Here is a 14769-nt window from a genome sequence, read left to right as displayed (position 1 = left end):
CGCTATCAAGCGGTAATCGAGGGAGATATTGTTCTTCTTCATTAAGTTCAAAACAAATTGTTAAAATAGTTCTAAACGACAGAGATAGATGGCAATGTCGTTATTCTCGGATAACCGAACGGCGACTCACCATCAATATTTAAGATAGTCTTAGTCCGTGCTCGCCATTATGCCGACGGCTCGATTAAAGATATAAATAGCAATATTACATGGCAATTGAAATCACTCTCAGGATCAGCTGCTTGACTGAATGCGCTCTTTGCCAGTGAAATTAATGTTATAAATTAAAACACGGTCTTATACGGTATATAAAACCGTGAATTAAAATAATATCACAATTTAAATTAATCTGTGATAATATGTGAAAATATTATATTCCCGCCAAATTTTAACTTTAATAGCATACAATGTCGAAACCAGACTTAAAAAGAAAAATTTCCAGAATCACTAAAAGGATTAGTGATAACTTTTCTTCAAAATAATTTAAATTCCAACAAAGAACAAATAATAAAGGATACAAAAATTGAAGAACTCATGGAAAATAATAACATACCAAAATGCCAATCGGATTTAATATATGAAATTTTCAAAGCTGCAAAAGTAACAATTATCAAACAAAATAAGATACAGTGAAAACTGGATGCTCCTTTGCATGCTTTTTCAAATAAGGTAAATGGAAATCATCTACACATAAAAATGTTAATTTTTTTATTACATCAACAACTGATTATTTTATTTTTATATCTCCCGGTGGATACAGATATCTGCGAGATAATAATATATTACCACAGTCTTGCACTAATGCCATAAGAAAGTACTTAAGTGTGGTGAAAACTAGGATGTGGAATTGATGAAAACTTCTTTAAATTATTAAAGAAAAAATTGAAAAACAAAAGCAAGGTATATTAGTACTAGATGTAGATTTTTAAGAGAGAGTGTAAGTATAAATAATTAGGATTTTGGTAATGAACTAGAAACTAAAGTTCACAAAAGGCTAATCATGCCTTAGTCTTCTTTATGTGGCAGTCTAGCTGACAACATAGTTCAACCTACTGCAGTCTTTGCATTCAAAGGGAATGTAAAAGATGATATTTTATGAAATTAAATGAAATTAATAATATTATACATTGTATTTGTATATATTATATAGAGGTTGATTTGTAAAAATTAACAATCAGGGCCATTATGTTGATGGAAGATGCTGGTGGACAAGTTATTGGTCTCACGTCTGATGACGCTAGTACTAACAGAACTATGTAGAATCAGTTAAGGGTTATTTTATAAAAATAAATATTATTTATAAGTATTAATAAGTTTTTTTAATTAGATCAACTCCAGTAATGAAAGCTTCAAAAACTTCTTTCTTAATCCATATAATTGCTCTCAAAAAGTTTTTGTTTTTTCTGATGCGCCACATCTTTTAAAAACAATAAGAAATTGTTTGTTTCAAAATAAAAAGCTCACAGTATATGTGAATAACAATTTATTATTAATATACCTAATAATTCTGATATATATATATATTTTTACAAAAAATGTATTTAGGTGCATCCATCAATAAGTCCTATTAAATGGGACTATTACCTCAATGTTTTTAAAGTAGAGACAAATTCAATCCTTAAAGTTTATCCAATAAATCAAATAAATTAACTAAAAATTTAAATTGCATTACTTATAGAAATTTTTTAAGGTAATACGGCAAGTTTCGGGTCCGAATGATCATCCTTCCTGTCCCACATTTTTACAATTGTATAGGATGCTTTCTATTCATTCTTTGAATCAACCACCTAAAAGTAGTAACTATAAAATATTTGAAAGTAAGTTTTTAAATATTATTAGAATGTGTAATTATATATAGATATTTACATTACCCCTATTTAAATAAATTTTACTATTGTGTTATAATTTTCAGATAGTATTTCCAATTATAACTATTACAGATTTAAAGGAGATAAACAAAGAAACAGCTAATTCTACAGTTAGAATTGATAAGATTGAAAAATTAAAAGAAAAAATTAATAATAATATTGTTGATGGAGAATGCTGGGATATATATGATATATTCTTAGAGCATAATTATTCTAACTCAATGGTTTTTGATTGTTTAATATATTATTTAGCTGGGTAAATAGAATAAGTAGGTCATTTTGTTATAATATAAATATAATAACTATTTTAAATTCAATTGACAGATATATAGCAAGACGTTTGATAAGTAAAACAAAATGTATACTATGCATAAATGATTTAAAGAATTTAAATACAACTACAAATGGAACATCAGCAGACTTGGTTATTGCAAAAAGTAGAGGTTATCTAACCCATATAGATAGCAATCTCTTCAATATATTAAGTCATTAGAAATTTCATTTGTCCAATTTACAGATGAATTGAATGTGTTTGATAAAACTTGTGAAGATTTCTTTAAAAAAATATTTACATTACATTTCCTTGTGTAAAACATCAAACATCAATGCTAACTGATATTTGTGTCCATTATTTGGTTATGAGAATGCACCAGTACAGCTACATTGAAAATCAAAAAATTAAACAAAACCAAAAAAAAGCTATCAAAATTAATTAATACTTTATTATTTTTATAAATATTTTTTTTTTTTTTGTAATCATTTGTTATATTATGATTTTATGTAATAAATAAAGATTGTCCTTATTGTTAATTTTGAATTCAAGTTAACAATATTTTGACATAGCTATAAAAATAAAAACTAGTATTCAAACTTTAAACAGTAAACACAGACTATTCTGAAAACTACAGAACAAATGTCAATTTTATATTCGAAATTTCACACATTAATTTTTGATATTTTATTATTTTGTTTTTGTAGTTTCAAGTTTATAAGTACTAAGCACATAGTTTTGGTAGTAAAATATAAATACTATCGTAATATTAGCACGATTAAAGATTTATCAAATTTAGTTATCAAACCGTGATAATATTATATAGTACACAAATATTTCACTGCGGTCTACGAGCGCTACAGAACTATCTTATCATGCGAATAATTATTGATACAACTACAATTCCATAGCTCGTAGGTCTAAAACTAAACTCGGTACGATACTACGATGTGGAGCGGTTAATGGGTTGTGGCCCGACTGTTAGACGCCGACGACCAATGGAACGCTACGACACGGGGTCCAGGATAACCGAGCCGTGTTTTATGTTACGTTTTTTCCCTTCCACTTCCAAATTTCACAAGCCTCAGTAGGCGAGTTCTCTACGTGTTCCCTCGTCACTGTTCGGCGTTTATCTGTTAAGTGTTAACTTTGTGGTGTACTGGCGTGTTTGTGGCTTCATTGATTCATTCATTTTAGTCTCTCGATCGGATAATTGTTCGTACACTACTAGGTTTTATCATCATCCGATTGATTATCGCTGCATATCCAAAAAATAATTGCCGATAAAAAAAAAACATTTATTATAAGTAGCGACTATAGTTCGATAAAATCGAATTAAAAATATCAATTTTAACACCGTCAACAGTGAGTAAATTTTTCTAATTTTTACATTTTTCTTTTCTTTTAAAACGAAATGTTTGATATAATATTTTATTATTACTGTGTTTGAACTTGAACTTTTGTGTTGTTTATTGAAAATTATTATGTATTTCACGTGATAGTTCAGTGAAAAACCGCGTTATGTTTTAATGTTTTATTGACTCGGGCCTGTGGGTTTTCGGGTTAGATCGGGGTAAATTGAAATTCTATTCAATTTACTTTTCAAATCACGTCTTTCAGAATAAAACGCAGTTAGCGATTGATTCACGTTTCACGAACATCACTATAGATGTTATTCATAAAAGAATTTTTTATAGGCCCACTGTGCAAAAAACCGGTTTCTGTTTATACGTATATAGGGGCATAGAAAACCGCAAACTCAGTTTACCGTTATGTTCTGTTGGGGTATGAAGAGGAGGATACCTAGAATCGTGTTAGTGTGTTAATGTAATTGAAAACAGTATATGTGTGTGAGCGTGTTTGTATATATACACGCGAATCTGTAGCATCATTGCAAAAAATATCGGTTTTGTTGTTAATGATTTATTTTGTTATTATTTTGTAGGTGTATTCAATTGTTAATATCGAAATCGTTCTCAAAAAAAAATTATAAAATGGCTGGGGTGAAGAAACCATTTTTACGACTTCCAAAATCTGTTAAGCCTGTATTATATGATTTATTTTTGAAGCCGGATTTGCAAAAATTCATATTTGAAGGCAAGGAAACAGTTTCTATAAATGTGAGTATTATAGAATTGTATATTTTTAATTTTATTTTTAATTGTAGATTGGTTCAACTTATATATATACGATATATAATTTACTTATTGGTTATTAGACTACCTAATAATACCTACTTATTGATTGTCATTAAGTAATTTTTTTTTATTAATTGCTTTCAATTATTACTTTCATAGAATTTAATTATTAATATTAAGCTTTTGAATTAGTGAAAACTAATAACATTATTTTGTATAGTTACTAAGCTCTTGAAAATACGATGCTTAAGTGAATATTACATATTTAAATATTAATCAATTATCTATAGCAATTATAATTTAGGTAATAATATTTTTAATTAATTAAATAAATAACAACTTTTATGAAACTGGATTATTCCAACTACTTATAAATAATTTTAATTTTTAAACTCATTTCACATATTATTATGCTTACATGATATTCAAAAAAATCACAAATTAAGTGATATGATACTTTAATTATTTAATAGTTAAAAAATATTATAAACAACAGATTCTAAAGAAATAATATGCTTAGTGTTTTTTAAGTATTTCAAAAAAGAAAGGGTTATTGTATGTGAATCATGTTTTAATTGTAAATTTATTCTTATAAAAGTATATCAGTGTAATGACAGTGCTAAGTTAGAATTGTCTATCGTATAATTTTGTAAAAGAAAAATATATGGTAATGTTATGAATACCAAAAATACAAGGTTTATGTATTGCGAATTGTGATGCTTCTTTTCATATTTATGTTTATGTGGTGTTTTTGGTTGTTTCCAAAAGAAAGATGACATTTGTTGATCCATTTTCTTGTAACTGAAGTAGGTGATTGTAAAATAAGGTTCTATAGTTAATTAAATTTATTTAAAAAAAAAAAAACACTTTATAGACAATTATTGATTTTGAAATAACGTGCATTATAATTTATTATTTCAAGTTTTGTAGAAAAAAAGTATCTATAGACACTAGTATAAATATTTTGAGATAATTTAAAGTTTCTTTAGTTAATCCTTTTTAAATTAAAACAAAATAACAATCAATTTTGTCAAAAACCAAACTTGTTGAATTCCTAGTTTTCCTCAATTTTCTTTTAGATTTTTTCCAATTACTTAAAATGTTTTACATTTGACCCCTTTCAATCCCCATCTAAAAATAAATTATATGTTATAATTATTATAATTCTTAAATTAATCAAAATTAAATAATGACATTTTTGTATTTTGATCAGAACGTTGAATTAATTAATTTTAATAATTAGTATATTTTTTATCTGAAAACTTTATAATAAAAAAATTATTATCTACAACTTCATGGGTGGTTTCTTTTGTAGTGAAGGAAAGTCAAAAGTTAAAATTTGTTAAAAATATTGTGAAAAACTAAACAAACAACTAGAAAATTTTTATTTAAAACCAGTTTTCAACAATATTGATTTTGTTTTTTTCTTGTAATTTAAAAATAAATAGTTGTATAAACTTTAATTTTTTCAAAATTTTTAATTAAAATTGTCCATACATGATTTCATTTTCAAGTGTTTTGACTATTTATGTGTTATTTATAAAAAATTTTAATTTTCTACTTTATTCATTTTTTTTTCCAATTTATGTATCGTTAAATAGTTGTTTATTAATAAAAATTCTTTAAAATGTGATATAATGCTCCTCAAAATTTGTGCTTATAACATTAAAAATATCTAAAATACAAAGTCAGTAATTATTTATAAGAGTGAATTTGAAACTGAAAAATTTTTTAATCATGAAACTTTAGGCAAATTATTTTGTATTAAATGCATTTATTTTTAATTTTAAGGTTTGAAAATGTTAATACAAGGTTCTCATATTAAGTTCGTTGCATAAATTAAAAGAAAGTTTAGCATAAATTGTTATAGCTGTTCGAAATTCAAATTTTTTTCTGATTCAATAAATAAAAAATAATAATTTTATTTTAATTTAACTTTTGCAGTTCAAAACATATTATTTTTAGGAACTTGAAACTTTTCTTCAATTTATTAAAAACAAATGGCATTTTCTAAATATTAAATTAATTTCAAGCTATTTATACCATTCTACACTACTATTGTTCGTTGCTATTGACCTATAAGTTAATAATAGCTATATAATAATATTATATCATGTAATAATAATATTGTTATCATAAAATAACGTGTGCGTTTTTTGTTGGCAATAAGCCCATAAGTAATATAAATGTTATAAAATAATAAATATCCTAAGAAATTTTGGCTGGCTTAAAATCGTATGCAATGATTTCATCATTTAATTCAAATTCAACTCATTTCATTGATTGCTCAATGACGAAGTATCCTGCTAACATCGATATTTACTATACGTCTAATGTCTATGCAGCAGAGTGACTTCATCGGTGTTTAATTAAATTAAATCTGTTAAATTTACTATTTATATATGTTGAAAAAGTTATAATTCTATTAATTCGAATTGCGTTATTTATTAATTTGTTTGTTTTGATTATAAATTATTATTAATGTATATAATTAATATGATGAGATCTTAATATATTTCTAATATTTACATTTTTATTAATCATGATATTATTTATCGATGTATTGACAAATTGTAATGAATACCTAACTGTTGAAGTGATGAAAGTTGGTATTACCGAAATCTTTTTATCTACAAAAATTAGTACAAAATAAAATAAGTCATAACTCTCTTTAATCACGCCATATTTTGTTATCTGCAATTACACTCGCACAAAATATGCTTATGAGTTCATTAAATAATATAAGTAATAATAACCATCCTAATCAATATTATTTTAGGTCTTATTTTAATTATTTTGTTGTATTATTCAAGAAATAGTACATCAACAATGAACGGAAAATCTACTATTTTGATCGTAGTGTAATTATTTTGTAATTAAAAATAAAAATTTTCTCACAGAATTAATTTAAAGGTTATATCTAATACAATAATCAATAAGATTTGTATCTTAATAGAAAATTAAAATTAATTTGAAAACATCAAGACCCTATAATATTTTAATTAGAAAGCGTCTATTTATAATATATATACAAATATTTTGGTACCGAAAACCTGAAAGTTAAATTCTTATAAACAACATTTTAAAACTTCTAATTATGCTTTGTAAGAATATAATATATAAGAGTGTTTTGGTAATCAATTATTTTAAAATATTACAGTGGTTAGTGGTTTAAGACACTTATTTCTTTAACTATCAAGGTCAACGATACTAGTTTATTTAAAGAAAGATGATATGGTATTATTATGCTATACATAATATATTATTTAGGTATACTCTGTATTATAATACATATATGAGATAATAAGAAATGTAATATTTCGAAAGAAAAAATTGTATACATTGATCACGCAGGTGTCCAATAGTGTGTACACAATAACATAACTGTACCACTGCGGCTCCCCCATACATATGCATTTCAATTCTTTTATACACGAATAACTGTACCCTATGAACAGTTATAAGCTGACAGATTTATCCAAAATGTACACCGCACACATGTGCTAGTTATTTTCAAATTAAATACATTCTTATATAATATTTATGTGTTAACTAAACTATAGATTCTTTATTAAAATATTAAATTACTAAGTGTATTTATATGTCATGGATATCTAATATTTACAAGAATATTATGTACGTATTTTTGGTCTAGACTCTAGATATATATTTTTTATAGGAATTTAAAAATTGTATGTATATTTTATATAAACAATGACTTTTTAAAAACATTTAGATTGATTTTATTTTATTGCCTATTTTTACCACGAACCTATTTACTCTGTTCTACGGTATGTCGGTATTCCGGGTATTGACTCAAAAGTCAATAGTTTTAAAGATATAATTTTCGATTATCTATCTCCTGGAGAATGAGAATGTAAGATGTTAATGAAATAACCATAAAAAAATACTTATATCTTATATGACTTCATTTTTATATATCGAGACAGTGCCACAGCGCACACAATAGCTCATAATATAATATCTCAACTATAGGCGAATAATAAATAATTTTTACGTGAAGTATTTATATTATGAGACTAATCACTACAATAACTTTATAATTATGAAATATTATTTTAATTGTTTTTTTATAATTAAATAAATAATGTGTTAATTTAAATTTTTTAGACTGTTTATATGTAACAATATGGAATACTGTATTATAGAAATCTTTAAAAGAAATATTAAGTTCATAATATAAGCTAAGAACTCGGAACAGATGACGATTTAATGCTTAAATTTAGTATAACTAATATAGATGTTTAAACTTTATGAATAAAATAATGATAACATTTTTGATACTGCCATAAACGATAAACCTATTTTAAATTATTATATATGTATGTATATTATGGGAAGTGTATGGTCTATGATAGGTAGGGATAACTCAAAGTTCCTTAAAAGCCAATTTTTAAGACTAAAATTTAGCGGGCCAGAGCATCGAAAGAAAAAAAAGTCAATAAAATTTAAAATTTATTATTAGCATTACTTTTCATATTAATTATGTTTACTACATGTTTAAATGTTAAAATGTAACACGGGTAAAATAAAAAGACTACGCAGGCCGCCAGTTACCATCCCTGATCTATGGTAAGAGAGTAATAATTTAGTTAATTGTCCCTTTCTACGAAAGTTCAAGGTCGTATAATTAAAAAAAATCCAGGGAGGATATAAGTATATAGATACCTACTTACATATTACTTTATAGCAATGTTTCCCAACCTTTTTGTGATGATGCCCCTCAAATTTACCATTTGTTTTTATACGACCCGCCCCTCTAAAAAAATGTAATTGAATAATATGATTATATATTTATTTATCAGTAAGTTTAGTCATTCGCGATCCATAGGCCATAGTTTGGGAAACACTGATATATAGTAAACCTTATATTCACCTCTAAAATGTTTCTATTTTAAAAATTTTTTTGGGGGTCTGGACCACTGCTTCCCCCCCCCCAATTACGGCTTTGCTGTAGGTCACCCAAAAACTCCCCGACTGATGATTGGACAGATGACTACACAAAAGTTTAGAAAAAAAGAGTATGGTAGAAAGAAAGTTAGTCCATAAAATTCGGAAATTTAAAAAAAACTTAAATACATAAATATAAATAATAGCTTTGTATATACTTTAGTTATTTAGTTATATTTGTTTTTATAGTGGTGTGTTCTTATTCACCAAGCATACTCATACTCATTTTTTCCTTTAATAATGCATTTCTTTAAAATAGAAACTTTGAAATTTCTAAGTTTACTTAATTTCGAATATTTTGATTTTTTTATGTTATCTATAGAATGTCCTGTTGCGATTTCAATTTATTTTTAGATTTTAAGTAGAGCGATGAATGTATTGATTTTACAATGATGTGTGTTTTTTTTCTCTATACACGATATTTAGTCGATAAAGTGGTTTAATTTTCAACTTTAATGGTGATTTTGAATAGATAATTAAATCTAGTTTGTACTTAAAAAAATTCTAAATAACGGAGAAAAACAAACTCGTAGATAAGGAAAAGGGGGAATTTTTAGGCAAATCCAGTATTTGACTAAATCGTTTTGTTTTTTTATTGTTTATCAAAAACGATAACTAACAACTATACAAAATTGAAATTTTCACCAAATACACTGTTCAGCGAGAAAATGCGCCGCAGATCAACCAATATCAGTTTTTCTACACATTCCCAAATGATACCCAGTCATAAGCGAACCAGTTTTGATAGCTTGATGACGCGGGGGGTAACACAGAATCGGCACGTTCTCTCGTTGGACAGAGTATAAGATAGAGTAGTTAATAGTTATATGATGATTTTTATACATATATTTTTCAAAATGTTTTGACTATAGGCATGAGACATTTTTTATTTATATATTTTTTCTATGAATGTTAATTAAAAATTAAAGTTGTGTCAAAGTTCTTGAAAACTTCATACTATAGATTCCACATAATTTTTTTTTTTTATTCATAGGTATAAAAATTATAAGAATACAAGTCATAATTTTTTTTTAATGTAATTTTAATTTCAAATTTTTATCAAAATCTCTAAAATTTAATTAAAAAATTATGTAATTGAAATATGTTTGTGTAGGATTTCTATGATAATAATGTCTGTTCTGATAATTAAAAAAAATAAAGTTGTTTATAATGCTGTATACTACTGTCAATATATTTATAAAATCTTAAATCCTTTTGATTATCTATATTAACTATTATTGTATTCAATAAATAAAGTATTTACTTATTTTTAATTTCATAGGTTTTGGAATCCACCAAAGAAATAACTTTACATGCATTGGATTTAAAAATTGAAGAAGTTGAATTAAAAGACTGTGATGGGTTTATTTCCAAACCCTCTGTTACATTATCAGCTGAAGATGAGACAGTCACTTTAAGATTTGATAAAGAACTAAAAATTGGCGAAGCATATTTAAAATTTATATTTATTGGAGAACTCAATGACAAAATGAAAGGATTTTACCGTAGTAAATATGTTAGGTGAGCTTAATCAAATTATTTATCAGATGGCTTTGCAATTTTTTTCTTCTTTTGCAAAAAAATTGCATAGTGTGACTGAAAGCGGCAATCCAGTTGAATTAAACTCGGCTGTTACCATGTTGTGTTCAACTAATGCACGTAGAGTGTTCCCTTGTTGGGACGAACCGACTCTGAAAGCTGTATTTGATATATCTATTGCCGTGTGTAACACATCTCATCTGGCTTTGTCTAATATGGTAAGAATATTCTATTAATTGTATGTACATTTTTTTGTTTTAAGTCCAAGTGGAGAGGAAAAATATTCAGCAGTTACTCAATTTGAAGCAACTGATGCAAGGAGATGTTTTCCCTGTTGGGATGAGCCGGCTATTAAAGCTGAATTCAACATTGTATTGTCTGTGCCACAAAATAAAACGGCTCTTTCCAACATGGTACATTTTCATTAAATTAATTTATATATATTTTATTTTTATATTGTTTATCTATTTTTAGCCTGTGATTTCTGATACAACTGAAGAAAATGGGGATCGTTTGCTTAAATTTCAAAAAACTCCAATAATGTCAACATATTTGGTTGCCGTCGTTGTAGGAGATTTCGATTACGTGGAGGACAAGGATTCAGACGGTGTTTTAATCCGAGTATATACACCAATTGGAAAAAGTGAACAAGGAAAATTTGCATTGGAAGTGGCCAAATGTGCATTACCTTACTACAAAGATTATTTCCAAGTTGCATACCCTTTACCAAAAATGGATTTAATAGCTATTGCTGACTTTTCATCTGGTAACTTTGTTTGTCTTAACTTCATAAGTATTAAATATTAATAATCATTTATTTATCAATATATTTTTAGGCGCTATGGAAAATTGGGGCTTAGTAACCTATAGAGAATCATGTCTCTTAGTTGATCCAGACAATACTTCAGCAGTTCGTAAACAATGGATAGCTTTAGTTGTTGGACATGAGCTGGCCCACCAATGGTTTGGAAATTTAGTTACAATGGAGTGGTGGACACATCTTTGGCTAAATGAGGGATACGCTTCATTTGTAGAATTTCTTTGTGTGGAACATTTATTCCCAGAATATGATATATGGACACAATTTGTCACAGAGACATATATTAGAGCACTTGAGTTGGATGCTTTAAATAGTAGTCATCCCATTGAAATACCAGTAGGCCATCCATCTGAAATTGATGAAATATTTGATGACATTTCATACAACAAAGGGGCATCAGTGATCAGAATGTTACATAATTTTATTGGAGATCAAGTAAATTATTATTAATTAATTAAAATGTTCTTTGCTTTTATATCAATATTTTTAAATTTTAGGATTTCCGTAAAGGAATGAATCTATATTTGACTAAACATCAATACGGAAATACATTTACTGAAGATTTATGGGCAGCCTTAGAAGAAGCCAGTAATAAACCTGTTAAAGATGTTATGTCTACATGGACATTACAAAAAGGTTTTCCTGTAATAACTGTTGAAAAAGAAACTCAAAATCCTGATGGATCAAGAGTTCTTACTGTATCTCAAACTAAGTTTACTGCTAATGGACAAGTTGATGGTAATTTATAAAACATAGATATTCTTTTTCTTTTTAATGAAAAATATTTACATTTAGGTTATGGTCATTTATGGATGGTTCCATTAACGTTTTCTACATCTCGAAATCCTGGAATTGTATGTCATAAAGATATAATGTCCGAAATTCAAAAGGATATAATCATTCCTGCTAATGTAATCTCACCAGGAGAATGGGTTAAAGTAAACCCAAGTACTGTTGGATATTATAGAACTCGTTATACACCAGAATTACTTAATAATTTTGTACCATCTATATCATCAAGAACATTGCCACCTTTAGATCGCCTTGGGTTACTTGATGATCTTTTTGCTCTTGTTCAAGCCGGTCTCTCTAGTACAGATGAAGTACTAAATTTAATGTTGGCTATGACGGATGAAGACAATTACTCTGTATGGTCATCAATGAGTAATGTGCTTGGTAAATTAGCTATATTGTTGTCTAATGTGGAAGGAGATACAGAACAATTATTTAAACAATATAACAGAATTCTTTTAAAAAAAATATCAACAAAATTGGGATGGACACCTCAACCTAATGAAAGTCACCTTGAAACGATGCTGAGAGGTTTAGTAATGGCTCGTTTGGTATCTAGTGCTGATCCTGATGTTATATCTGAAGCCAAGATAAAGTTTGCTAATCACCTAAGTGGTAAAGAAACCATTGTAGCTGATTTAAGAAGTCCTATATATAAGGCTTGTTTGTCATCTGGTGATGAGACCACTTTTAATCAATTATTACAGGTTTAATATAATACTAAACATACTCATATAAATCGAAATTGAGTATCTTTTAAATTCTAATAATTATTTTAGCTCTATAGAGGAACTGATTTACATGAAGAAAAGGATAGGATATGCAGAGCGATGGGAGCATCTAAAAATAAAGATATATTAAAAAAAGTCCTTGATTTTGCAATGTCTGTAAGTTATTATAAAGTGGTCATCAGAGTATGATAATGCAGTTTTTTTTATTTTATAGGATGAAGTTCGTTCACAAGATACTGTATTTGTAATAATTTCTGTTGGTGGGTCTAAAGTTGGTAGAGATTTAGCTTGGCAATTCATTCAAGACAACTGGTCAAAATTATTTAATCAATACCAGGTAAACAAAGCTTACTCTTAGCTTATTTCTTACAAAATTTAATTTTTTTTTGTATAATTGTATTTAATATCAACTACTTAATTTTTTTAGGGTGGTTTCTTATTAACTCGTTTGGTGAAAAATACAACAGAAAATTTTGCTTCTATTGAAAAAGCTGAAGAAGTAGAAAATTTCTTCAAACAAAATGGTTGTGTTGGTGCTGAAAGAACAATCCAACAAGCTTGTGAAACTATTCGTTTAAATGCTGCATGGTTAAAAAGAGACTATGAAAAATTACAAAATTTCCTTCAAAAAGTAGTCCAAAAATGACTTTAATGACTAAAAGCTTGCTCAATAATGCTCAATGACTGTTCCAGTTAGTCAAAAATATACTTATCATCGAGTTTTAAAAAAAATGATTTGTTCCTACATATATATATTTTATTAAATATAATTAATAATTAAAATTTTTTTTAACTAAGATTAAATAAGATAATTTATTTTTATAAAATATATTATCAACTATACTAATGCAATTTACTAAAATTTGTCATGAAAACGTTTAATATTAACAAATACTTGGAACACATTTTTTTTAAATTAAATTATTTATTATTTTATACTTAATTAAACCATTTATTTTCAGGTTAGACATAATACAAAGAAGCAGCATTTTATTAACGTTTTTCGTTAACCAAAGTCATTTTGTTACATTAATGTAAATGTTTAATGGCATAACCTATCTTATACTGGGCATATATTCTTTTTTTTCATTAATATAAATTTATTCTTTATGGTTTAATTATTTATTTATTTGATCTATAATGTCACTAATACCTGGTATCGACAAGTAATTTTTTTTTAAATGGTCAGATGTCATCAACCAACTTTACTTCACTAAATGGTAATGACGTCAAAGCTCTAAAATGAATACATATCCCTTGAGCAAATTGAAAACCAAGTATTAATTTTGTGTTGAATATAATATATTCTACTTTGCCAGTGGAAAATTAATTACAACATTTAAATTATATTAACCTCATGCCTGTCTAGGCAAATTAATAAAGTTAAATATTGTAAACTTGCTTAAGATGCTATTTTTCATTGTTCTCTAGACAATTGCTATACTAGTTAATGTAAAAACATCCAGTTCAGATGCTTGATTTTTCTCTATCTAACCTGTTAAGACACTTTCGTTCAATGAATAACAATACATTTTAGTAATTTTTAGGTTAATAAAAAATGTAAAATACATTAATACAATCTCAAGCAAACAAAAATAAATACTTTTATTAATAAAAATAAAGAAAATAATTAATTTAT

The 14769-nt window shown here is 26.4% G+C and overlaps 1 protein-coding gene across 2 annotated transcripts; it reads left to right on the top strand.

Annotated features, from left to right (window-relative positions):
- The first annotated feature begins 3762 nt into the window (after positions 1–3762).
- On the top strand, positions 3763–14248 carry LOC113553686 (puromycin-sensitive aminopeptidase). 2 transcript variants are annotated; one of them, XM_026957158.1, is made up of 12 exons: positions 3763–3952; positions 4085–4259; positions 10531–10769; positions 10840–11005; positions 11262–11553; positions 11624–12042; positions 12105–12345; positions 12403–13106; positions 13179–13286; positions 13345–13467; positions 13558–13822; positions 14093–14248. In XM_026957158.1, exons 1-11 carry the CDS (start codon positions 3912–3914, stop codon positions 13774–13776), a joined length of 2727 nt encoding a protein of 908 aa, XP_026812959.1. In that variant the 5' UTR covers positions 3763–3911; the 3' UTR covers positions 13777–13822; positions 14093–14248. The 2 variants fall into 2 exon arrangements, with proteins under 2 accessions (XP_026812959.1, XP_026812969.1); XM_026957168.1 differs by lacking the exon at positions 10840–11005 and adding an exon at positions 11050–11200 and having other exon boundaries at positions 3776–3952.
- The last annotated feature ends 521 nt before the right edge of the window (positions 14249–14769 follow it).

Source organism: Rhopalosiphum maidis, chromosome 1 (genome assembly GCF_003676215.2).
Source record: "Rhopalosiphum maidis isolate BTI-1 chromosome 1, ASM367621v3, whole genome shotgun sequence".
Taxonomy (NCBI): Eukaryota; Metazoa; Arthropoda; class Insecta; order Hemiptera; family Aphididae; genus Rhopalosiphum; species Rhopalosiphum maidis.
The sequence above is the reverse complement of the archived record's forward strand: the minus strand, read 5'-3'. Positions and strand labels throughout refer to the sequence as shown.